This window comes from Lissotriton vulgaris, chromosome 5 (genome assembly GCF_964263255.1).
Source record: "Lissotriton vulgaris chromosome 5, aLisVul1.2, whole genome shotgun sequence".
NCBI lineage: Eukaryota > Metazoa > Chordata > Amphibia > Caudata > Salamandridae > Lissotriton > Lissotriton vulgaris.
Genome location: NC_141693.1, coordinates 1,862,877,968 through 1,862,905,639, shown reverse-complemented (window position 1 = coordinate 1,862,905,639; position 27,672 = coordinate 1,862,877,968). Strand labels below are relative to the sequence as shown.

At 49.0% G+C, this 27,672-nt stretch overlaps 1 protein-coding gene across 2 annotated transcripts in view; it reads right to left on the bottom strand.

Moving 5' to 3' along the window:
- The window catches only part of STARD3 (StAR related lipid transfer domain containing 3), a 136,476-nt gene that overhangs the window by 74,764 nt on the left and 34,040 nt on the right, over positions 1-27,672 (bottom strand). The window contains exon 2 of one of the 2 annotated variants that reach the window (XM_086924348.1): positions 2,040-2,318. The exons of the other annotated variant lie outside the window; for it this stretch is intronic. Coding sequence (XP_086780474.1) covers positions 2,040-2,258 — 219 coding nt within the window. The 5' untranslated portion in view covers positions 2,259-2,318. The remainder of the gene's footprint in view (positions 1-2,039; positions 2,319-27,672) is intronic. 2 annotated transcript variants of the gene reach the window in all.

Sequence of the window (27,672 nt, the reverse complement as noted above, 5' to 3'; positions counted from 1 at the left end):
TGCACTGGGGGTAGAGACACTACTTGGAGATTAAATGCACTATGTGGTATTGGTTGAATTGAACACAAGACCCGGTGTGAAAAACGGGAAAGTAAAAGGGCCGGGGGGGGGGGGGGGGAGGGGGGGGGGAATATAAACACCACGAGTTTTGTGTATAATATACTACTAACAGGGCAAACAGCTTCAAGTACTAACACAACGTGGCCAATGAGGCGCACCGTTAAAGAAAACAAGAATCCACTGGGACACCACAGGATGAGGTAAGCAGGCCAGACTACGTGGGTCGCAGATAACCAGCGAGAGGAAGTGAGACAATCGATAAGATAGGACTGCGAAGAGCGACTAGGAAGTGAAAGGCCCGTGTGTGAATACCCGAACCTGCACAGCGCTACAGAAATGTCGCATTGCAACACATAGATTATCACAGTCAATTAAGGAAACAAAACCGATACGTTGACGGTTGCAAGCACACGAGCCAACAACTTCTCCCCACCCCACGACCGCCAGACATCACACAACACATGCAGTGGCTGTGCAAGTCCTCCAATACCAAAGCAACCGCAGCAGTGCGAGTTTGCCTCACGTACGGACCTCAGTAAAGCGCAAGACAGCTCGAGAGCACGGCGCAGGACGCAGCAGTGCACGGGAGAGCACGGCGCAGTACGCAGCGGTGCACGCGGAGACATGGCATCTTCACGTCCCAGCGGAGGGATAGCAGCTAAAAAAGAATGCACTTTATGAGAACATAACCTGCACAAAAGTGCAACATTAGTTTACGGTAAAAGGAAAATATTTGCGGCTGTGATTCAAGTAATTAATTTTGTTAAGAAATTGTAATATTTGGGGATCCCCTCTAAAATTCCATGTGTGGTAAAGGGAAAATAAAAAAAATAAATCCCCAAATCCTACCACTGGACATCTATACCATTGTTTGAATGTCATTTATTCATTAGTTATAGCCGACCAATGATTTTTTGAATCATGAAAGTACATCAGTATTTCTACAGTAAACAAGTGTTTTGCAAACTCTGGAGAGTTGCGGCCTACTTCACAGTTGCCAGACTCGATCTAATAAAAAAAATTACCTTCCACACAACTTTAATGAATAAGGATTAGACAATTCTTAGGTTTTAGTCGATCATACAATGGATTTTTAAATTCGCCGCAAGTGCCATAATCAAGATTCCTTAGAATTAGCACATGTAAAGTGCTCCAATACCCTAGGGTCGAGTTCACACTATATAAAACGGCAAAAAAAAAAAAAAAAAAAAAAAGCTTCCTCTGTTTTCACCACTCACCTTCCAGACCAACTTTAAAACTTAGGAACGGGGCACACTCACAAAGAGTTTTAACTCCAAGTCTGCCATATTTAGAGTATATATATAGCATAAACAACAGTTCTCAAAGTAAGAGAGGCAGCAACTACTCTACAAGTGAAAATGCTTCTTCACTGAAGCCAGTGTGGGTGGGCTTGCGGGAGGGTGAATGTGAAAAAGGGTCAAATGCAAGCTAGAAGAGCGAGTGTAAGTACGGTTGAATAGGTCATACATTTAAGACCCCAAAAGGATGACTACCAGACTGGCCTTGTGATACGCAACAAGAAATGTATGAAGGCCTTCTGCAAGGCTTCTTTCCGATCCTAAGTAAAAAATGGGTTGTCGAATAAAAAAAAAAAAATCAGGATCATATTTCTCACCCTATACCTCCATCAATATATCCTTTAACTCCACTCTCGATCTCAAACCCCAAAATAACCCTTTCTAGACTCCTCCATATTTCCCCCTCCTTGTATCATATCATACCTCTGATCCCCAACCCTCCTCATCAGAAACGCCGCAGCATCCACGCCTGCATCTAAAAGTACCGTGAGGCAGTTCAGTGAACAGACCTCTCCGATGCAAGAGTCATCTATTCAGTCATTCGTGGTGGACGGTCGTCATTCACTTCTAGACCCTCAAAAACTAATTACAAACGACATTTAATTAAATAGCTCAATTAAAAAAAATGGATAAGGGTGTGTTGGAGAGGGGTGTACTTACGTTTAACTGAATAATCCACAGGAGGGAGACGAACAGAAGGTCAAAGGTCACAAAGAGGCAGAAAGTCCGCCTGACATCCGAGATGGGCTTCTTCTTCTCGGGAGTCAGGAAGTAGTGCGGGGAGTAGAGCTGGCTCTGGGAGTAGGAGGTGTTGATGGACGCGATGGCGGGCAGGCTCTGCTCCAGGTCGCTAGGGTAGTACCCCGGGGGCTTACTCATCGTCCTCTCAGAGCCGGGGCCCGGGGGCAGATGCGAGGCCAGCAGGGATCAGCACACGGTCTGAGGATAGAAACAGGGACAGTGAGTGGAAGGACAGGTATAGAGGTCCCCTCAGACTTCCCACACGCTGCAATGGGTTCCCTTTTACGCCCACAGTCCGTCGGCACTTCGCTCTCACCGGAGGGGTCTAATGTCAGAGTCCTCCGGGTCTGATGTGGGCCCACTGACTGCCTAGCCGAGTTCTCACGTTCTCTGGGTGCGTGCGTGAACAGACCATTAAACCAGAGGTTTTATTCCATTGTGAAAAGCCAGTGGCGTAACGAAACCTGAGCTCCCACCCCCTGTGAGCCCCAGGCAAGGGTACTGCGTCGTGCCCCCCCTGGAGCTCTTGCGAAGCCCTATGTTACGCCACTGGGGGAAGCACATTAATTAGCAAGTCTGCGAAGGCAAACGGAAACCTGAACTTTATCAGCAAGTCACGCACTGACCCAGGAAGGCTGAGAATGGAGTGATTTGCCTGGCTGGGAAACCTCATATGTGCTGTGGGAGCGGCCTGGGACTACAGCCCGCTTGTTGTACACCTGGTGTAGCTGCCTTCTGATCCCACAGCCATCCCTTCATAACAGGACCGCTTCTTTCACCGCTGAAAGTGGTGAGCCGGCTCAGTCTAGCCAAGACGCCTGTTCTAGGAGTGGGTCTGGGATGAAGAATTTCCCCCAATACAATAACAAAATGCGTACCTGCTCCGCCTCACATTACCCTAAACAGGATCTCCAGGTAGAGCGCGGTTTACCAGATAACTAACGTGAAGCTTGAAAACAAGCTCCTATGCCAGTTCGCGTCAGTTCCCATTCCCCCTTCACTCTACGGACGGCTAATGAAACAAGCATTTGCAATGCAATAGGTCTCGCATTAGGAAAGTGTGAGCTATTGTAAATATATATTTTTTTAATATGTGTTGGCTTTGAAAATATATAAATTAATAGCATTGTTATTCACAAAGCCAATAGCTTACACTTTCCTAATGAGAGTCCTATCGGCTATGGCAATGTTTGTTGGTAGCAAGCAAGGACAGTGCTGTTGTAGTGCTGAGTGATGATGTGGTGGTGTCCCCGAGTGGCGTGGTGGTGTCCCCGAGTGGCGTGGTGGTGCCCCCGAGTGGCGTGGTGGTGCCCCCGAGTGGTGTCTCTGAGTGGTGCCCCCGAGTGGCGTGGTGGTGCCCCCGAGTGGTGTCCCTGAGTGGTGCCCCCGAGTGGCGTGGTGGTGCCCCCGAGTGGTGTCCCTGAGTGGTGCCCCAGAGTGGTGTGGTGGTGCCCCTGAGAGATGTGGTGGTGCCCCAGAGAGATGTGGTGGTGCCCCAGAGAGATGTGGTGGTGCCCCAGAGAGATGTGGTGGTGCCCCAGAGAGATGTGGTGGTGCCCCAGAGAGATGTGGTGGTGCCCCAGAGAGGTGCCCCCGAGGGATGTAGTGGTGCCCCCGAGGGATGTGGTGGTGCCCCCGAGGGATGTGGTGGTGCCCCCGAGGGATGCCCCTGAGGGATGTGGTGGTGCCCCGAGGGATGCCCCTGAGGGATGTGGTGGTGCCCCCGAGTGGTGCCCCTGAAGGATGTGGTGGTGCCCCTGAAGGGTGTGGTGGTGCCCCTGAAGGGTGTGGTGGTGCCCCTGAAGGGTGTGGTGGTGCCCCTGAAGGGTGTGGTGGTGCCCCTGAAGGGTGTGGTGGTGCCCCTGAGGAATTAGGTTAGAGAAAGTTAAGAATATTGCATGGGAGAAAGGAACACATACTGTATGGGAAATAGGGAGGTATAGTGTATGGGAGATAGGACAGCCTAAGAAATGAGGCATCATGTCGGAGGCAAATTCAGGGAGACTGTAAAAAACTGGAAAGCTGTGCATATAGGAGAAAGAAAGTCTGGTTGAATGGGAGAAGACTACAGACTGTATGGGAGTAAGGAAGGTAGGTTGTATGGCATAATGTATGATAAGAGTGCATGTGTTAAAGGTGGATACAGTTTATGCAAAATAAAATATTTGTATGGGAGACAAATAGACTAATGGAGAAAGCAGAGAAGATTCTGGGAGAAGTTAAAAACTGTTTATGGGAGAACAGAAGGTAGAGACTAAGGGGAAAGTTACACCCTACTGCATGGAAGAAAGGATGATAGATCATGAAAGAAGCAACAGTAGACCTTAAGACAGATCAAAAGGCAGTGTGCATCAGGGAACAGGAAATAGAAAAGATGGGTTATGGGAGAAAGGGAGGCAGTAGGCAAGGGTAAAAGTAAGACAGAGCATGAGAGAAACAAAAGCCGACATGGGAAAAAGGAAAACAGAGAGCAAGGAAGAAGGGAAGGGAGAGTTCATGGGAGAGAGTAAGGCAGAAAGAATGGAAAACAAGCATTGGCATACCCAATAGGTCTCGCCTTTGGGAACTTATAAGTGTTTAGCCAGAGATACTGGCTTTGCCAATGTCTAAGCTATGTTGTAGAGGATTGTGGTTACTATGCAGCATGTTGAAAAGTTATAATAAACAAGTATAAGCATTTTTGTGTATATATATCTATATCTAGATATATAAATATAATCTCTAAGAAGACATTACGTACAACTGAACGACCCAAATAAAGAATTAACTTAAAAAATGTCTTCTAGTTTTTTGTCCTTGCAATTCTAGCAACTTCTTCCTGCCTGTTCTAATGCTGGTTTGTTATAGTTTTATTTTTTGTTATGGGAGGGAGGGGGGGACATAAACAGGAGGTTGGAGGCTGGAAAATAGTACCGGAATTACAACATGAGCAGCAGACAGACTTTAGGAGAGAATCAAAAGATGGCAGATTCTGAGGGAAGACTGAGGTGGTGCTGAGGAGGTGGTGTGCCGATGCGGAGGTGATGCTCAGGTGATGGTAAATGATACTCAGGTGGTGCTGAAATAAGGTGAGGTAGTTCTGAAGTGGCGGTGTGCTGGTGCAGAGGTGATGCTGGGTGATACGGAGGTGGTGCTGAGTGATGCTGTGGTGGTAAGTCAGGCTGAGGTGGTGGTGCTACACTGGTGCTCTAGTGGTGCTGAGTTGGTGCTGTTCTTGGATGATACTGTGCTGATGCGGCAGTAGTGCTGATGCTGAAGTGGTGCTGCATTGGTGCTGAATTGATGCTGAGGTGGGGCTGTGCTGATGTTGAGGTGCTGATGCGGAGGTGGTGGGCTGGTGCTGAGGTGGAGCTGCACTGATGCAGAGTCTGTGGTGGGCTGGTGGTGGTGCACTGACGAAGTGGTGCTGAGACGGTGCTATGCGGAGGTGGTGCTCAGGTGACGCTGAGTGACCCGGAGGTTGTGCAGAGTCATGCTTTGGTGGTGGTGTTAAGCTGGCTCTCAGGTGGTGCAGAGTGATGCTGATTTGGTGCTGTGCTGTTGTTGAAGTTGTGCTGCAGTGATGCTGAAGTTGTGCTGCATTGTTGCTGTATTGGGCCTAGAAAAAAAAAAACTGACAGCAAAAGCTGATGCAAAGTAGAAAAATATAGCACTATAGTGGTTTAATGTTCCTCATACGGAAATGGATAATGGCACTACATATTGCGGGGAGCGACTCTACAACAAGTCTCAACTGCGACCACAGCAACCACTCCTGCTACCCTTACCATGCAGAGTTTAGTATGGATGACAGTACAGTCGAGGAATAACGGCTGAGGATGTCACTAGCCAGTAGACAGAGAGCACAGCACATACTAGTGTGGGCAGCAGGAGCAGGCACGGACCCCCGGTACCCACATCGCAGGCAAACAGAAATCGCTCGAAGCCACTGCTAGCCAGAGTGCAGACAAACAGAAGACCGCTGCTGGCCACAGCAAAATAGCCACAAACCAGGTCATGTATGGGGTACAGACCTACCTGGATACAGGCAGCACAGCCAGCCATAGACAGAGGAAAACCAAGAAAGCAACCTGGCCAGTTCTACGGCATCGGCAGTGATTTTTCAACAGAAAAGAAGGGATTGCTGATAAGACCCATGCCCTCGGCACCTGAAACAGGGGCAGTGGGGCTATACTAATGTCACAACTAAGAGTCGCTCGGGCCTCAATTGCTAACTCAAAGCGGAGCCAGGCAACGCAGCCAAGTGGAGATACAAAAGTGCAGCTGCATCCTGCAGGTATTGTCCACCTTTGTGGTAATTTGAATAAAGCCACAACATAAGAGGCGGTGTACTGCAGTGTCCGGAGGGAGTCCAAGCTGCGCTCATCTGCACCAACGCACAAATCAGAAAGGACAGAATGGATGGATGAATGAATGAATGAACGGTGTTAATTTATGGGCGGTGTGCAAGCGGCCTCAACCCTAAAGCCGGGGCACAACCAGATCTCTTCATCCACCAGCTATACTGAACGCTCACGATATTTGACGACAGCTAATGGATGCGGAAAATGAAGCGAGTAAAACCACAGTACACCGGTAAGTGAAAGCAATCTGCTGTCCGTCTATGACCTCGTGGGCGAGCTGCGCGTGCCTGTACTGCTGCAGATGAGTAATCATAAACTGGGAGAGATACTAGGCCAGGTGAATCCATGGGGGTGGGGGGGATATTAGCCCAGCACACCCCTATTCTGTGGGGGCATTCCTCCACACCTGACCTGCCATAGGCCAAGCAGAAGCGTAGGGCCAGGTATTAGACCAGGTGAGAACCACCAACCTTTGGCATGACCACTGCACAGCATGGGGACTGGAAGTAAGGGTGGTGCAGCAGCACAAAATTAATCATGTTGGAGTCCAGAAGGTAAATGAGCAAGATTTTTGTTTCCCCGGTCACATTTGCTCTGCGTTTCAAAAACAAAAGGTCAAACGTCATGCTAGGACTTCTGACAAACTTCTGCTTATTAAGAAACTTGTATTTACTTATAATTCTCGGACTTAGAGGATTTTGTAAACGTGACATAGGAGGACAATCTTGTTATGGTACCACAACTTAAAAAAACTGATATCCTTCAGCTTTTTTCCCTTTAAACACACAACAACGTTTAAATAATGTAAATAGACTAAACATAGGATTCAAAATAGCTCAGCAATTACGATAGAGTAAACGAAGCACACTTTTTTGCAATTCTGAAGTGTGATGAAAACATATTTTAATAGGATTAAAATAAATCAGGGCCGTTTACTTGGGTGATTGACTCACATGACAAATATCCGCTGATGATCTTTTCAGTGCTCTGTAGTATACTAGTAAAACGGCATGTCTATGCAAATGGAATATCCATTCCAATGAAAAATGTGCTGTCTGTAAGTGACGGTGTGCAACCACAACAGTGTTCTAGAATGCACCAGCAGCTACACACCACACCTTTACCGCTCTCCTGCTGAATCGGCGCGGTACATTTGCTAGACTTGTTTTTGGTACGATGCTTGGATTTTTCACAATCGCTGAGACTTTAGTGATGCAGCACCCCGCTCTTGTATTATTCTAGCACCACTGCTGCATGGTGGAGGCCTACACCGATAAGGACCAACCAGGGAACCCAACCAAACATGGGAAGAGCTCCCCAGGGGTAGATAAAGGAAGAGGGCCAGGTGGGGATGGTGCGTGCCAGCCAAGCAGCAGCGAGGGAAGGACTGGCAACCAGGCCTAGGAATGCTCATCTGTACCGCGTCCATACATTCTACATCCGAGCTATATCTCCGCCACATACCGGACAAGGCAGACTCAGACACGCCGAGGAGGGCCAGGCCGATACAGAGAGCTGCCGTTCACATCGACCAGCAGAAAATGGGTCCGGACAGGCCCAGTGGCAGGAGCCTGTCATCAGGGGAGCATTCCTGCGCCAGGTGCCACCTCTGGGCAAGACAGGTCCCGGCGTGCGACACACGGCACCCACTTTCACTGCGGACACGCCTGCCGGATATCTCACAGCAGCACCAAGCAGCGGAGTCAGCAACCTGTCACCAGCCGCATGGACAGGCCCTGGCTGGTGCACTCTATACTACCCTTTGAATATGTAAAGCGCTCTGATACCCTCACGGGTCATGTTCGCGCTCTATAAAACCTTAAATAAATAAATAAATAAATAAATAGGGCGATGGTGCCCTACCAGCAAGGTGTGAGCAGAGAGCAGTGCGGGCTGGTCAGCGTCGCCGCCCCTTCCACCAGTGCAGACTGGGCAGGGCCGCCGTGCCCAGTGTCAGAATACAAAATCATGGGGCCTCGCTGCAGAACGAAATCAAGGGGCTCAGAGTTCCCGTATCTCTCAAACATTGATTCACCTTGCTCTGAATAGGTTCCCTGAAGGTCGGAGGCCCCTGAAGTGGTGTGCCCCGCTGGGGCTGGTGTTACGCCCTGGACCGCACCCCTTCAAGTAAAGCATAACGAGAAACACCAGTGCTGACGGCCCGTTTAGCAAGGTTTGAGCAGAAAGACAAGTGCAAGCTGGACTAGAGTCCTTCCAGTAAGCTAGGTTAAGGAACTAGTGCAGAGCCTTTCTGCCGCAGTACGAGAACTATGCAAACATGGCGGACGGACTCCCTGAGGTACGAGAACAGACTAGGGCCTGCCTGCACAGGGCCTGCCAGACAAACTAGCGCAGACGTCCCCCTTTCCCAGGAATACTTCGAGACTAACCAGTGCATAACTGTTCTGCGCCCCACCAGCGAGGGGTACCCGCCCTTCCTTAATATTCCCCAATATATAACCTCGACTATAAATAATAAATATCCCTCGTGGACACCATACACCATTACGGTCCGATCTATAGTGTCCTGCCTCTCTGCAAGATGGGTTCAGATGCCCACCAGAGCAAAACGGGCAGAGTCCTCACCTGGCACAGAGGGATGCCAGACAGTGCAGAGGTCCACTCCCCCTTTCAATGACACAGATACATGTTCCCGTGCTGACACTGATAGTTATGCTAAGCAGTTCCCAAAACTCACCCACGAACCCACCCCGTGTCCGCTCTCCTGGCCAGGCATGAACACCACACGCCTCGTCGGACTCCACCGTATCAGTGTACAGAATATCAGAACTGTACCCATTTTAACGGCATGATTCTTAGGCGGTTTATAAAATCACCATCTAGCGAGAAATACTTTATACCCAGTTTCTTTTGCAGCCGAAAAGTGCTAACCTTTGAATTTCTTGCTACTTTGGAAACAAGGAGGGTCCACTGCAATGCCTCCTTCCAGCAAGGAGAACGAGGCAACAATGACGAAAACGGCACGCACACAAAAAAGAAAAAAGGGGCGGGAACAGGATACTGAATCCTGCCCCTCCAGGACTCCCTGACCTGCCTCATGGTTGCCAAGGCAATATTTCTGAAAATATTGTCGTGCTACCGCAAGGCAGGTCATGGAGTCGTCGAGAGGCGGGATCCAGAGCAGACAAATCTGCTAAACAGGAGCTTTTTCCAATGGCAGGCTTCCGTTTCGAAAGGCCTGCCAAGGGAAAAAATGGGCATGGCTTCACGCCATACTGAAATCCCCTGCTCACAATATCGCTTTGCCTGTAGAAGCTGTGCTGCAACGCAGGCTTTGACCTAAAAAGGAAAGGCTGACAGTATGGGAGAAAGGAAAAAAGAAGAAGCTAGAAAGCATGGGAGAAAGGAAGGGTGAGATCGAGGGTGACAGCAAGGCAGACATGGGAAAAGGAAGGTGAATGGCATGGGGGAAAGGGAAGCAGAGTGAGAGGGAAAAACGAAGGCAGAGTGCATGGGAAAAATGAAGACGGACAGCAAGGGAGAAAGGTTGGGAGAGTGCATGGGAGAAAGGAAGGCAGAGATCATGGGAGAAGAAAAGCAGAGTGCATGAGAAACTTGGGGCACAGTGCACAGAAAAGAATGGAAGGTAGACTAGGAGAAAGTATTCAAACGTTATCACATAAAGCAAAGAGCGTATGTGAAAAAAGAAGGCAGCTTATGTGACAAAAGGGAAGGCAAAGAATGGCAGTAAGGAAGACGGCGTGTGGGAGGAAAGGAAGGAGAACATAGGAGAAAAGAAAGCAGAGTGCGCCGAAAAATGAAAGAAAAGTACCGAGCTTAGCAGAATGGAAAACAGAGAGCACGGAAAAATGAAAGTGAATTAAGAATGTGGGAAAGAAAAAGCAGAGAACTGAGAGAAAGGAAAGCAGGTATTGGGAGGGGAAAAATTAGTGAATGGGGGAAGGAAAGTAATCTATGGAAACAATGTTGAAAGCGAGAGAGAGGGGAAGAAACAGAGGTAAGGAGAGAGAGACCTGGATGAAGAACAGACCATGAAAAACAAATAAATAAAGGTTCAGGAGAGCGAGGCCAGCAAGTTCGGGAGCGCATTCCTTTGAAGACTGAGGGGAGAGGGGGGGGGAGCTTGGCTTCCTTTGAAGTCTGATGCAGAGGCTCAGACAAATGGTGGTGTGCGAGCGCCTTCCTTTCAAGTCTGATGGGGTGGGGCGGGGGAGCAAATGGCGAGTGCGCGATCGGCTCACATGCACTGGCCATAATCTGCATTCCAAAGCCCTCTTGGCAGGATTTTCTGGTGCCCCTCTATATCTCTCGCATAGCGATTGCTTACGCAATAGCTAAGCTCGACCTAAAAAGCAAATACATTGACTGGAGTTGAACCCCTGTCTGTGCCCCTCTTAGCGGCACATGTATGGAGTCCTTTAGCACTTATGTTGACGAAGTACAGAGAGAGATCCCAAGAGGGAGCTATCTTGGGCTTCATAGCTAGTAATGAAGGTTGCTGCTCCGACCTCACCCCCGCCTAGAGGCTGAGACCAAACTAGAACACTTCTGCCTAAGCTCTGGTTTCACCATGCCATCTGCAGACCAGAAACATCCAGTTGGAGAAGTGATCAGAATCAAGAGTGTCTCCTTACCCAAGGAGACCTTAAAACTTGACTGACTGAGAAGCAAAAGACAATGCAGTGGGGGTAGATTAATGAGAAAAAGACATGAACCTACAAATGGCAACGTGCAGGTGAGAATCAGGATTACTAGTTCCAAAGCAGGCACAGGAAGCCATAGAGATGAAGAGTTCTTGCTAGTCAACCACCCGCCCACCATGCTGTGTGTCTGAAGATGCTGGGGAGAGGTGAAAAGCCTAGAATGCTGTGAAGGTTCCAACACTAGAGGTCCTATATAGGATGCATACTTCTTTGGAACCCTGCAACCACTAAACCTTGTCCAAAAGTTGCCACAGGCTAGTAGGCATGCACCAGCTTAGAAATGGTGCTACGATGACCAGAAAATCCCATAATATAGCCAACTGAAGCTTCTATTGGCATATCCATGGAAACTAGAATCCTGCAGTTCTACACTCTGGCATATGGATTGACCACCCTTGGCACACATCGACCACCTATAAATAATGTGCTGAAGTTAATTTTAAAAGTTACTAAAAAGCACCCACATGTAGAACTGTGCTTCAAGGATGTATTACTAGTCATCTTTCAGTTGTTGACTAGTATCCATGTGTGCAACCATAGAACAGGTGCTATAATTAGATTGTAAAATGACAATACAAGAACAGAATGTACCTCATTATGCACCATAATAGACTTATTTTGCTGTATAATTTAGGCAGCCCTACATACTTTGGTCCAGAACTACTCCATAAACTAACTAGTAGCCCAGTGTCGTAACCAAGGCCTCTGCAGCACTTGCAGTGGGAGGAGGCCCCGAGCTCCAAGGGGCCCCTCAGCTCAGTAACTAGGCCTGAAAGTTTCTGAGTGAGTCCTCGGGGGGGGATGGGGCGGGAGTCTATGTACTTGGCAGGAGGCCCCCTCAAGTTTTGTTACACCACTGTAGTAGCCCTACATATATCCAACCGAATAGTACTTGTAATCATTGAAAAGGTGTAACTGCACGTCTGAAACATCCCAGTCATTTGGGATGAAACTTACATAGACTTTACATTTTTTTTTTTTTAAACGTAAAAAAAAAAAAAAAAAAAAGTATGATAGGATCTGCTTTGGAATACCTGCCAGATGTCAAAATAAGGTTACACTAGACCTGCAGTGCACTCAAAGCTACATTGTATATTTTATTTGGCTGCCTCGCTATCTGTGCACAGAGCAGAAATGTGGAGGGGTCTCCCAAAGTTCAGAGGCCTTCTCATAAATGAACAGATTGGTTGATACAATCACAGGTGGCAGCGGCCATTATATTTTATGGCTAGCACCAATTCAGAACCAGGTCTCTTTATCCTTACGTGCTAGAAACTCCGCTTTACACTATTCATCATTTCAACTGTTGGTATACGGCAGTCCTCCTTCGTTCCAAAGCTATGCAACTGATCGGGTAAAATTACAATAACTCATTAGTAATACGGTACAGAACACAAATAAAAACCAACCACAACAGGGGGAGAAGGAGGACTGGGCTAGGTTCACCCTCCTATGTGTTCAAAGTGTAGCAAAAAGGATCTGTGGATGACGGATTAAAAGAACCTAGCCAAGGACATACGGGTGGTTCACTAATTGGGTGAAAACCAACCGCGGTTAGCCGAAAAGAAAGATTCCTTTTGAGTCCCCTCTAGGGAGACTCTAGGTGACATGCTTCATCATTGGGGCCATCCCAAGCATCTACTGCTTGGGGCGTGCTGCGACTCGCAGAGTTACATAGGAACAACACCTCACATGTCATCTTAGCAAATGTAGCCCTAACCCCTACTTATCAAACACACCCTCCTGTGTGCCCTTCTTTAAATCTACACACCCAGGGCCCCCTTATCAATCGATCCAAACAGTGCCACCTATCAAAATACACACATTCATCAAAATGTGCACCATTACCCACTAATTAAAAGGAAGCGCGTCCTTCAGGTCCTTTCTTGCAGAATGTTTGGCACAGGACACTTACTTCTCAAAATATGCCCCAATGTAACTACCTATAAAATGTGCTCTTTCCTGGCACTAGTCTTCTAAACAGAGCTGCCAGCCCTGCCAAGCAATTATGTTCTCTAATGAAATCTAGCACCTGTGCCAAATAGCATCCAGCAAGCAAAACCCAACATAGAGAGAAATCTTCTCTCTAGTCAACAACTTAGCCACCTCTGACCGTGCTTGCCCTCACTTCACTCCCTCCCAGGCCCTCTGCTCTTCTCTTAACAACTTCTTTATCGAGAAGATTGTTAAAATTAAATCTAACATCTTGGTCACTCCTTTTACTCCTCCTCACTCTGTTCCCTCTGTGTCCAAATCTTCTTTCTCTTCTTTTCCCCCCCTCTCCTTGGACTCTTTTCTAGCTCTGCTCACTAAAATCAAGTCGGGCTCCCCCACTGACTGTGCCCCTGCCCGTATTCTTAAAACCCTTTTCTCTTCTTGTCCCGATACCCCTCTCTCCTTTCTTAATGCCTCTCTCTCCACTGGATTGGTTCCTTCTTCATTTAAATCTGCTATGGTTTCTCCCATTCTTAAAAAACCTGGTCTCGATTCTTCTCTTCCCTCTAACTTTAGACCTATCTCTCTTCTCCCCTATCTTGCTAAAATCCTCGAATCTTACGTTACTTCCTGTCTCTCTACTTATGTTGAACAAAACCAGCTCCTGGCTTCTCACCAAGCCGGTTTTCGTTCGGGTCATTCGACCGAAACCGTGGTGCTAGCCGTCCTTGACGAGCTTAAAGCCAAGGCCGACGTCAACTCCCCCCAAGCTTTGATCCTCCTCGACTTGTCCGCTGCGTTTGACACGGTCGACCATAACATTCTTTTGGATCGTGTCAGCGCAGCGGGCATACGAGGTTCTGCCCTCTCCTGGATCACCTCCTTCTTGACAGGTCGCTCTCAAGCCGTTCACCTTCCCGGCTTTTCTGCTTCCCCTCTCCCGGTGCCCTGTGGGGTCCCCCAAGGTTCTTCTCTTTCTCCCCTTCTTTTCAACCTCTATATTCACCCTCTTATCTCTTCCCTTCTTGAACTGGGGGTCTCTGTGTATAACTACGCTGACGACCTCCAGCTCGTCTTTGATCTTTCCTCTTCTTCTCACTCCCTATCCTTTTTTCACTCTACCATGGTCTTTATTTCTGGGTGGATGAGCGCCAACCACCTCAAGCTCAATCCAGATAAGACTGAGCTTGTCCTGATTGGCGGCTCATCCAGCCCCTGGTCCCCTGCTTTCTGGCCTCCCATTCTTGGCCCCCCTCCCACCCCCGTTCCTTCTGTTAAAACTTTGGGCATCAAGGGCAGACAGGACCTGTCCATGCACGGCCAGGTCAGTGCCGTGGTGTCCTCCTGTTTTCTTTCCCTCCGGATGATCCGGAAAATCTCTCGTTTCTTTTCTCCTGACTCCCTTAAAATCATTATTTCTGCCCTTATCACTTCCCGCCTTGATTATGGCAATAGCTTGTTCGCTGGCATTCCTGCCTATGAAACCCGCCGCTTACAAGCTATCCAGAATCAGGCTGCCCGTCTTATCTTTCACTTGCCCAAAACCCATCACATCACTCCCGTCCTCAAATCCCTTCACTGGTTGCCCATTCTTCAGAGATCTCTGTTCAAATTAGGGTGCCTTGTTTATCGGGCCCTTGATCACTCTGCACCGGCTTTCATCAATTCTTTGATTTCCCTTCACACTCCTGCCCGCACTCTCCGTTCATCATCTTCTGCCCTCCTCACCATTCCCCGCTTTCACAAATCTCGCACTGGTGGAACCCGTTTTTCTGTTCTTGCTCCCCGGTTCTGGAACTCCCTTCCTCTTTCTATGCGTTCGATCCCTATCTTTTCACACTTCCGCAAAGCGCTGAAAACTTTTCTGTTTGCCCTGGCCTACCCCAGCTAAACCTCCTGGCCCTGTCTGTTCGGTTCTTTAGAGCTCCCAGCGCCAGGAAGCCGTTTTGGCCATCGTGCGCTCTATAAGTAATTTCATTCATTCATTCATTCATTCATTCATTCATTCATTCATTCATAGACTCTGAATTGCACGCTCATCTATCTATCTGCGCACTGCAGGACCACTTACAAATCACTTTTCAGCTTTTACAGTATGAGGTGAAAGCTCTATTACACATAAGAGGAGCAGGTTATTGCATACCTGAATTAGTGTAAACCAAAAATAAAATATCCTGCACACCTTACTTCAACATGTAGTTGTTGAACATAGTGACACTCACCATATGTGTCATTGTATGTCACAATCTTAAATGTAACTAAAAACGTATAACAGATATTGTCCTTGTTAATTACATGCATGGTTGAATCCTGTTCTTACATAAAACACTCATATCGTTGGGTCCTGTTCACTCTTTATAAGACTGAATATGCTAACTCAGACAATAACTCATGAACAACAAATTGTGTCTGGCCTGGTAGGTTAAAAGCATTCACCCTAACTTACTCTTCAAACATGCCTCTGCTCAGCACTTGAGAGATCTAGCCTACAACCTCCTTGCTCCCACCTTTCGAGAGATGGAAAGGCCAAATGAATGCAGTCTCCCTCTCCCGCTTTCACACACTCTAGCTGCTCAAAAAGAGCTTCATTAGCTCCCACCAATAATCGTAGGACAGCACCATCAGCAAGCTGGCCTACAACAATGCACTATGCCCTGAATCGACACGCAACTGACCAGAAAACTCCAGACCTTCTAAAAATCAGCAGCCAGGCTTGCCTTCAACCTTCCACCCTGCAATCACATCACAAAACATCTCAAAGAGATCAACTGGCTCCCAATTAAACAATCATTGGCACAGACAATAGGTCTCGCCTTTGGGACCTTATAAGTTTTTAACCATGCAACAGTTAATGTTGTTCCACCAAGGATATTGTGCTGCATAACTAAATACTTATAAGGTCCCAAAAGTGAGACCTGTTGGCAATGCCAATGGCTGTTTAAATTCCTTTGCTTTGGGAAGAGGGAGTGGCCACATACTTGGTTTGAAAGCTCAGTTTCACCAAACAATGAACTCACAAGGTCAAACTGCTGTACCTCGCTTTCTTCTGTGCGCAAGCAACAGGAATTCCAAGGCTCGTTTGGACTTGGAAAAATATCCTAGCAGACATGAAATCTTTGATCAAAGTAACGTCGAAGTTGGTTGAAAACATTTGTACTAGGATTCTGAACCGTATTAACATCTGAGCGTTAATTAAATTGTTCCCATTCCCCCCCCCCCCCCCCCCCCCCAAGTGCAAGCAAATATCTAATCCTAACAAATAAAGTATATATTTCCAAAATAACATGAACGTTTTGTAGTCTTTGCCTTTATTAATTTCTTGTGCTGGAAATAAAAGGCCTGGACTGCTTTTTGTTTGTCCTGTCAAGAGAGGGCAGTATAGCATTGTGGACAGGGACATGCTATTTTGCAGAAAGTGCATATACACTGATTGCTGGCGATTTTCCACAGTGCTAGAATAAAAAACAAGTCGACCACGAAAGTGAAAGTTAAAGCGACTGCGAGCCGGCAAATGTAAACAGCTCTTTTCAAGCACTTGTGCTGGCATCAACCTTGCGGGAGCGAGCAGCGGCGCGCGGGCCATCTGTTTTCAATTACCGTGGCCGCACGTGCCGCTGCTCGCTCCCGCAAGGTGGATGCCAGCACAAGCACGAGTGCTTGAAAAGAGCTGACCAATTTCTAAGGTCATCTCCTAGAGTAGCGCATGCGCGCTGCCTAGGCGAGACCTAAAAAAAAGAAGCCCTCTTCAAACTCCTCATCAATACATACAATGCTTTATACCACATTGGCCCCATGTACCTCAACAACTAGACACCTCGGCTCAGCCAGACTCCTATCACCCCCCCCACCACTTAATACGCATAGTGCCTTAAACGTCATCTACTTAACTCCCGCTAGCAAAGTTCAATGGTTCATCTACCCAGAATAAGGAGCCAACATGTTTTGGCTGCATTTATAGCCCATATGGGCCATCTGCCTTTATCAGTGCTCCCGTCTACACTTGTGCCATGCCCCAACAAGAGTCCAGACACTCTCTTACCCATTTATTAATTCTTCAAACGGCACCCTAAATTTAGATAAGGTTCAAGCTTACTTGTTAGATCGGAGAGCCAGTCCCTTTTAGTCAAAGTTGTCATGGATAATGTGCCTGTTGTGTCAGCTATCACATGCCCAGTCGACAGGTTGTCTACCAGTTGCCGAACTGGCAGATGGGAAATCGGATAGGTGAGGGAGGAGGCACGTTTTTCCGGACTAAAATTATTTTCAACTTTTTAGGAGGGTCTAGTAGTGGCAATCTGCTAGAGGCTGCCCTTTTTTGTCAATTTGCTTTTGTGCACATTTGATTATTTTCGAAAAAACAATACCAGCATAGGAAGTGTGATAGACAGATGGACGGACAGACGGACTTACTTACTGAGAGGCAGCCAGTCCTACTGAGAAAAGAGCAGCTTAGATAGGAGAAAACGGTTCTATCACTTGAGTATCAGCACACCATTTTAAGGACCATAGATTTTGCAACTGACTCAGTACTCCAACTCAAACGAACAGGGCAACAATTACTCATCAACCACCAATGACCTTAAAAATCTAGCATAACATTCCATAAAAAATGAGTTGGTACTTGCTAACAATTTCCCAGCCCTAGTTGAATCATCCCAAACCCACTACAAAGTTCTACTGAGGATAAGGCTAGTTTGTCTCGACTTACTCCTCAATGTTCCCTAAATCGTGTGAATTCTCAAACGAATTCTCTCCCAGTTTAGGATAACTGGGAGAGCATTAGTTCCCAGTATGTATTAACAGAAACAGGACTTTGGTATTGGTCACAGAGTTAAATATTATTCTAGTAACTCTTCTCATTTAAAAGAATCCAGTAGATTTTGTGTCCATTTAAAAGAAGAGAAAGTAACATAACAATTGTAAATAATGAATAACGATATTTTCTTTCACAAGCATTTTCAACCGTCTTTTGCTACCTCCTTCAATGAGGACAAGGGAAAATGAAGTACTGGTTCATTCCATGTTGGAACCCATTTAAAATTGAAACACCTGAGTTGTGTCCAGCCAACACACGGTTCATCAGTCGATAGCTGTGTGCCCAGACCTTTTTCAAGGCATACTGGGTCAAAGACACTTCACATGTATGACTGTGCCTTCAGGTGCAGAATGAAGGGTGTGACATCTGGCTGCATCCCCCCCACACTTGTCCATTATATATATATTTTTTTATCACAGACCACCTGTGCATTGCCTCGCCACGATTTCCAAGCAACATTCTAATATTTACACCCATATCTTTCAGTGGCAGGCATATTGGTGCACGATGTTCACATTACTATTCAGAAAAGATTTTGTAGTATTGCTGCGGTTTGAATTTGGTCTAAATATTCTGTGGATTGACATCTTTTGTGAATTTTTTCAAGCATCGTTTGGAATATTGAACGAACGAGTTTTCTTCATAACTTGAAGCGACTGGCATCAGAATGGAAAATGTTATTACCCTTTTCCTGAACTTCATCCGCATGTAGCTGAAGAGTGTCAACTGTTATTGCCCTGCTGATTCAATGAATGGTGTTCAGGCTAAGGTGTATTGAAAATCTTTATGTTCTTGTTGATATAAGGATTCTCGAAGCGTAACACGATGGTTAATGGCGGTAGTGGTGTAATATTCTCTGACCCAATAATATTGTTTAAGAGTATGCAGACTTATTAATTCTAAAACCTTTACTTTTAAGATATCGATTCAGCAGAGTACATTTTGGAGTAGTCCCTTACATCACATTCCATTCACAAAGTGAATGGAATAATTAATTCCAATTCCTGGGGGCGTGGCTAAGCACGCAATGGCAGCAGATGTGCCTGGGTAGAGCTCCGTGCTGAGCTCCCCTCATTCAGGCAATTTTCCCTGTGTACAGCCCCCGTCGACAGCAAAGCTGTGGGTGACTGCTCCCCACACACTGACAAAGACTGGAGCTGGGAGGCGGCCTGTGGCCACTTCTACGGGGGCGGGAAGCACCGGCCCCTGCTGCGGATCCTCGGAGCCGGCGCCTGCACCTACGCAAGCCCGAGGTCGGGCGCTGTGAAGCAGGCCGGGCGAGATAGCCGGGCGGTCTCAGGACCCAGCAGACATCAGAATCCTGCCAGTTTTCCTCCTGATGCCTGCAGAGATCGGCCGGACGAGGAGAGAGACCCCCTGCTGGCGGTGCCCGATCGAGGTGTGGGCCTCCGTCATGGAGGCGAAGGACGGCGGCGGCCATATTGACGGGCTGGTCCCGACCGGGCCCGGGAGGAATCAAGTGAGGACACAGCGAGGCAACCCCGGCAACGGCCGGACGGGACGAGACCCCTGAGTACCACATCTGGGCTCCCTCCTGCACTGGGGTGGAGGCGAAGGGTTGCTGCAGAGCGAGCTGAACTCCCTGGGCCCCTGCTCTCAAACTGGGCAACCAGAGCGGCCATCTTGGTGGGCCTTCTCAACCCGATGCGCAGATCGGCGCACCTACAGGATCCCATGCCCTGCCTGAGGCGACTACCGGAGGCGACGCTGAGTGAACACAACCCTCACAGACACTGATTGACTGCGGAGCGCCCAGACCCTCATGAAATTGGCGCTGCACTAGCAGCATCGCGGACCTGCCCGAGGGAGCCTGGCCCACATGCCCTCCCCCCCATACCCCCCTGCTGACGGAGAGTCCCGGCCCGCAGTCGAGACCGGCTGGAGCATGGGGGCACCGCTCTGCAGGTGGCGACGCTGGGGGCACCGCCCTGCAGGTGGCGACGCTGGGGCCTCCCTGAGCGGATGAGCGGGCGCGGCTGAGGGGCAGCATACATGTGGAGTGAAGGTACTTGTGGCATTTATTCAAAACGCTTCTTTGCCTCCTGACCCTGCCTATATGTGCTGCCGATTGTGGGCCAGGGTCCCATCCATACTGGCTGTGGACGCACGGAGCACTGACCGGTGCGGACCTGCCGCCCACCCCGCGTCTAAGGAGAGAGGGGGGTGTTATCGTTGACTGAAATGGGGACCTGGATCGGCCCACCCCGCGGCTGGGAGCATTGCCCGAACTGGGGAGGTGGTAGTGGTCGCCGAGGCCTTTGACTGACTGTGTGGCAGCTCAGCGCCCATAACAAACAGATGCTGGAAAGACCAGTCCCGACTGGGCGTCCGAACAACCGGGTGGGTTATCCTGTTGCGAACTAAGTGTGCTTCCCATCAACTCCGCTGAGCCAACCCTTGCGGTGGATCATCTATCGCGTGGAGGACCTGAACCTACAAAGGTGAAGTAAACTGTATATCTCATTGCATCCACCGGGCGGCGAATCTCTCCCCCTACCGTACAAAAAGGCGGCCGGTGTACCAGGAGGCACTGTTGCACCTTTTCAGACAGTGCTCATCTGTGGCAACTGGCACCGGAACATTCCCTACGTCAGAGAACTTTCTTTGAGAGCGGTTGCCCATAGACCTGTATCAAATTGCCCATGTCTGGAGGGCCTAAGACGAGGGCCGGTGCTGGCGGCGCACGGATAAAGGGACGGATGGCGAAACAGGCAGACCAGGATCAAACCGCCTCCAAGCTGGACACTCTGCTGGCGGCTATGGAGCGCTTAGAGAAATCCCTACAACTCACCTGCACGTCACTGGAGACGAAGATGGATAGCGTAGCCATTGACCTGACACCTCAGAGAGGATCATAAGAAATTGTCTGAGCGCACAGCTACCGTGGCGGACGTCACACCCAAAGTATCACAAACGGACAAACACGTCCAGGACCTCCTCAACCGTGTAGAGTTCCTCGAAGACCGCGCAGAGGATGAGGAAGGAAGGGCACGAAGAAATAACGTCCGTATCGTAGGACTGCCGGAAAGATGGGAGGGCAGAGAACCGGAAATCCGAATGGAGAAGTGGCTCATGGACCTCCTTCCTGAGGGTTCCCTTTCTCCCCACTTTGTGGTTGAGCGAGCTCATAGAGTGCCAGCGAGGCCCCCAGAGGGCTCCAACCCGAGACCCATGCTCATCAGACTATTGAACTACTGAGACCGCAATGCTGTGCTGCGGGAGACTAGGAAGCTATCTGAGGTCAGGGTTGAAAACGCGAAGATAATGCTCTTTCCTGATTACACAATACAGGTACAGCGCCAACAACACTTCCTGGCGGTGAAACAGCGACTCCGCGACTTGACACTAAAATACTCTTTGCTCTTCCCAGCGCGGCTGCTCGTGGTCGCCCACGACAAAACCCATTTCTTTGACACCCCGGTGGCGGTGGAAGCCTGGCTAGACTCGGGAACTGATGTAGAACCCGGCGCCGTGGCCACCGGGTCAACTGCACGACACAACAGATGTCCCCGACGTCGCCACCAGCGGAGGCTATCACCCTCAGGAAGAACTCGGATGGAAACTGAAATAGGCCCTCCAACCGAACTCATGCACAGCGAGCAACAGGAGGCTCTGCGGATGGTGGCGGAGATAAGCGGCTCGCAGGAAGAAGACTCGCTCCTGGTGACTAGTCCCCGTGACCTCCCCAGTGATGATGAACACATATATGGACTGCCGGACTCGCAGGCATCAGCGGACCAGGGGCGGCCTTAGGCATGTGCAAGCTGTGCACCTGCACAGGGCCATCAAACCCCAGGGGCCACCACACCAATATATATCCTTAATATAATAATCCTCTGAGGATGGATACATATTAGCGTGGCGGCCTCTGGCAGGGATTTGGCGGCCTCAGGCTCTGTTCCACTTCCAAACACCCTGACCCCCCCTCTTCACTGGCCTCTGCGCTCCGCCCCACCCAGCCCCCCTCTTCGGGGGCCGCCTACCTACGCTCCCTGCCCAGGGCCGCCATGAGCCTAGAGCCGCCCCTGAGCGGACCTACCTGACGTCACGCCTCAAACAGCTGACTTCATTCATTAATGTCTTTCTGAACTGTTTGCCCCTTCTTGCTAAGCCCATAACCTCTTTATGCCACACGGTAGGGGGTTTCCTTTTTGACACCGTCTTACCCCATTGGTACTCTGCTGAGACTGCCCTGCCCCTGTGGAGGGTGCCGGGGACTGGCCTGATGAGCTCTCCAGAGACATAGAAAGTACCAGCCAGAGATAGTACGAGGGGCCATATGGCCTGTGGGGGAAAGACACCCTCTACCTGCACATGTGTTAGGCTCTTACCTTCGGAGCCGAGTGCTTAACGACCCCCCCCTGAACTCAAGTTTTTTTTTTGTTATTAAGCTCTCTAGAGCGTTTGGACGATAACATGTTCTGCTGTCGACCTTTTGGTATTGTATTGTTGCTCCTAATGTTCACAGGATTGTTTGCTTATATGTACTTTGTTTCCCTGCTATCATTGGGTAATGGGTGCGAGTGGAGATCCACGGCAGATTTTCATGCCTGTTTAGGTGACTTTGCGCTGCTGTGGGGTGGTGGAGGGGGGAGGGTGATGGTCACGCTGAGATTGAGGGATAATTATGACTATGGTTAAATTCTGCACCTGTAACGTGCGGGGAATGCACACGCCATCACGCCGTTACCAGGTTTATACCTATCTTAAAAGACAGCACATCCAAATGGCACTGTTACAGGAGACCCATCTGACCGCTGCGGAGGCATTGGCGATCCGCCGCAAATGGAGGGGGCAAATTCACGCTACTGGCTATTCGGCTTATGCGAGAGGAGTACCGATTTGGGTACGACCTGGAGTTCCCTTTGCGCTTTCCCATTGCATGATAGACACAGATGGCAGATATGTAGTGCTGCAGGGATCCCTAGACGGTCAGCCTGTAGTATTGGCTTCCATTTATGCCCCTAACACTGATCAACCCCGTTTTTTTGAGCGGCTGTCGGCAGTACTGGCGCCATGGCTGGGAATGCCTTTTTTGTTGGGAGGTGATTATAACTGTGTATTGGATGTCGCTCTGGATCGTTAGTTCCTCCCCTTGGCCAGTGCACGGGTGAGCAGGGCTATGAGGGCGCTCAGGGATTGGGCTGCACAATGAGATCTGCATGATGCCTGGAGAGTGCGCAACCCCCATACGAAGACATACTCATATTACTCTGGTGCACACACACTCCACGTAAGGTTAGACAGATCCATGTTGACCAGTGATCTGCTCCCCCAAGTGGTTGACTCCTGCTATCTAGGACGCACCCACTCTGACCATAACCCCCACACTTTAGATTTCGCCTGGGTGCGCCCACATCCACCAGTGCCAACCTGGCGCCTGCAACCAGATCTTCTGGATGGCCCGTTCAGGGGAGCACTTGAAACCCGCCTCCTGCAATATTTTGAGGAGAACTCTGACACCGCCTCCTCTCCGCAGCTGGAATGGGACGCTTTCAAGGTGGTGGTCAGGGGACACTGTCTGGGAACGCAGGCAGGGATGCGTAGGCAGATTGAAGGAGAACTTGATTGAGTCGAGGCCGCACTGCTGGATGGGGAACGTGAGGCGATTGAGGGCGACGACACAAACTTGTTGGCAAACAGAGAACGACATGCGGAGTTACTAGACAGGCTGAAGCATCTAAATTACGCGGCACACTCACGCATGCTTCCGGGGATAAACCAGGCAAGCTGCTGTCTTGCCTGATCAGGCGGGAAACCCAAACTACCCCGCTGAGGTCAATAACAGCAGCACAGAATACCATAGTATACACACAACAAGCAATACACAATGCCTTCATAACACATTATGAGGGCATGTACTGCTCTCGCATACAGGTTACTGCAGAACAGATCGACATATCTAACCACCCTGCCCTTACCGGCTGTTACCGATGTGCAATGGGAAGACCTTGGGGCTCCCCTGACATCGGAAAAGCTTAGATCTGCCATATTTTCTCTGTCAAATGGCAAATCCCCGGGACCCGACGGACTTCCCGCAGAGTTTTATAAGGCCTACTCTATCATACTGATCCCGGAACTATTGCGCATGTTCGCGGCGGCAGTTCAGGACTCTGCCCTTCCTCCCACACTAAATGAGGCGAATCTCATATCACTTTTGAAGCCAGGCAGGGATGGGGCCAATCTGGGGTCGTACCGTCCCCTAGCACTCCTCAACACGGACTATAAAATCCTGGCTTCTACATTGGCACAGAGGCTGGCACCGTTGGTGCCCACCCTGGTCCACAGTGATCAAAATGGTTTTGTACCTGCGCGCAGCACATCCTACAACATCAGACGGCTGTTTTGTGTGCAAAGCCTGGCCCTACACCGATGGCCTAACTCGGGATGCTTAGTGCGTGATCTGGAAAAAGCATTCGATTCTGTAGAGTGTCGGTGCTAAGAAAATATGACTTGGGAGAGGGCTTCCTACAACAGGTGGAGCTACTGTATCAAAGGCCAGTGGTACGTGTCCGGACGGGCAGGCTCATCTCTGACCAGATCAGGGTATGTAGAGGCACTAGGCAGGGGTGCCCCTCTCCCCTCTTATATTCGCCCTCATGATGGTACCATTGGCGATTCGACTGCGTGCTTCAGGCGAAGATTGGGGAATACAGCTGGCGGACGGGATGCATGCAGTGTCATTATATGCGGGTGACCTATTACTTTACATCCGTGACTGGACCAGCTTCACACAGGAACTCACTGACATTTTCCGGGAATTCGGCGAAATGTCGGGACTCCGGGTCAACTGGACCAAATCGGGCGTTTATCCCTTTAATGCCGCAACACAAGAGTGTGATATTGCCATCATGGGAGAACGGCTAGTGTGGTATCCCAACACGTTTCGATAGCTAGGGTTGTATATTTACCGTGACCCTGTTGATGTGTTGGAGGGGAACTTGATACGAGCAATCTCTTCACTCACTGCACAGGTGACATTCTGGAGCTCTCTCCCGCTAAATGTTCCGGCTCGTATCACCCTGACGAAAATGGTGGTATTGCCTAGATTACTGTACTTTTGCGCCAATATGCCAGTTTATATTCCTGTTTGCATATTCCGCGAGCTAGAGACTCTGAGCAGACGATTGATTTGGAACAAGGGGCGACCCAGGGTAGCACTACACACCCTCTATGCATCGTTGGAAGCAGGCTGACTAGCTGTACCAAACCATGAATGATATTATTTAGCAGCACAGCTGCAGTGGGTGGATACTGGCTAAGCGGGAAAAATTTGGCCAATACTGCCACAGATGTGACAGTTTTAACTGTCACTCAGACACACAAGCTTTTTCATCCGCTCTCTAAGTCCCGATGCCCACCACAGATACACTTAGCGGTGGCGCGAAAATGTTATGCACGCAGCTTAAAGCTCACAAACAGTACTAAGCCCTATGCGCCTAACCTGCCATTGTTGGGGACGCCCTGGGGTACTGGGACACTCACGGAAGCGGCACTGAGCAGCTGGCTACAGGCAGATCTAGACACGGTGGGCGCCCTGTACGAGGATGGCTCGCTGCTCTCGTTCGAGTCGCTGGTCGCTGACGCGGGGATTCCAGCAGGCCAGTTCCTCATGCACGCAACACTAACGTGCATACTCACAGATGCTTGGGGTGGCCTTGCGGTACAACCACCACCTCATTTACTGATACAATACCTACACATGATGGGTAATGGGTCTCACTTGGTACACTGGCTAGCACAAGCCTTACACATGCATACACAATACTCCTCCCAGCGCCTGCGAGACAAGTGGGCTAGAGACAGGGGACAGGACTGGACCGATAAAGAATGGGGTAAGGCACTAGCCGGAACATCAGATATCCCACGCAATTCCCAATTTAAAATCATCCAATATTATATTATACATCGAGCATACCTTTCCCCTGATCAGATAAACCGCTATTTTGGGCTGACAACAGCATCCTGTCCTAGGTGCGGATTACTAGATGCAGACTTTCTGCATATGCTTTGGGCCTGCCCTTCTTTGCAAGGTTACTGGACGGAGGTCTCAACTGCACTGGCATTAGGGGCGGGAGGTGGATTGCCACACACATGGGAAGCCTGTCTATTGGGCCTATACAGAAGGACGAAGCGGTCGAATATCCCAGCTAGCTTCTGGGACCTTGGACTCATAACTGCAAAAAGGCTCATTACCAAACGCTGGAAAAATGGAGAACCCCCACAGGCCATACACTGGCGCACGTCATTTGATAACTGGGCAAAAGCAGAAAGCGTCGCTTTACATAGGGAGGAGACTGCAGGCCTTCGCAAATACCCCATAGCCCAGACCTGGGATGATATCCTGGCCGCCTTTCACCAGGTGTGTATACAGAGAGGCATTGCTTAGGCACACATCCTTCATCACTGCACACATCCTTCATCACTCCCCAGACCCCCGGGATAGCATTGATGCAAGAGATCCGCCCAGACGACACTCCCACGCCTGCGCCCTTCCGACAGCAGCGGATGGCACTTTGTCACGGTCACAGGGTGACACACGAGATAGTGGATGTTGCTGCATCACTAGCGTTCCTTCGCCCTCTCCCTCCCCCCAACCCCCCAGGGGTCACACTGAACTGTTTATGCAACGATTGGCGAAACACGCACCCCACACGCACTTGTCCCTTGCCCCATTTTGATTAGCATTTTGTTCGGTTCTTATTTTCTTGAGTTTGGTTTAGTCCGAACATTCCCAGATTGGGATTTTGACAGTTGCACCAGAAATTACTTTTCCCTGAGCTACATGTAGAGTCCGCCGGAACGGATTGCGTCGCACCGATACTTCAGGATCCCCAGAAGTTTGAGTGTATTATTTGATCGAGAAACAGTTGGCACGATTTCATGAACAGGGATATCCCACTAGGATAGCTAAACCCTGACACTGGAGAGCGCACTCAATGTTCTGCACTGCATAGGCCCTGGTGTATCAATTACTCGAAACATTACATAATATGGGCGTAAAACCAACACTACCTGGCTGGGGACGCGCATATTGGCTAGTATAGCCCTTATCAAGTGCCTGTACCATATGGTTTCAGTGTGGTATGCTTCACTTAAGTTAATTTAGCTCATGGGACGTATGCGTTGCCACTGACTGCGGCGCTGAACTGTTGTTGTGTACGGATGCCAAGACGAAATATTACCAGATGTGCATGTCTTACTGCATTCTTCAATAGCTTAGACCTAAATAACATGTGTAACAAGTGGTACATGCACCAGACCAATAGATGTTGTGTTTAATCCTGCTTGTTGCATCCATGAAACCTTGTATCGAAAACCGCAAAATGTTAAAAACGTTAATAAAAATATTCAAACAAAAAAATAATTAATTCCAATTCCCTAAAATGTTATAGATTCAAGATTCTGAAACGGCTCGATTAATTTTAGGTCAGTAAGTGTGACACCAGATTGTTGGTTTGCAGTGGGTGACGTTTCCCTTTGAGTATTCATTTTGCGAATAATCATGCTTGTGGCAGAAGTAATACTTCTCGTGATCTATGATCTTGCATCGATTTATCATCTTTACTTCCAAGAATCATAATTGCTGTCCTCCAGGAGCTGGAGAAAAGTTTAAAAAGAAAATCTGTTTTGGATAAATAGGTAATCCAACCATATTGCACTTGAGAATATTGCCTTTCCAGTAGCGGGAAGCAGAATGCAAAAAGGATGAACTTTCTTGCTTTAATAAAATATATTTGCATAGCAAGACT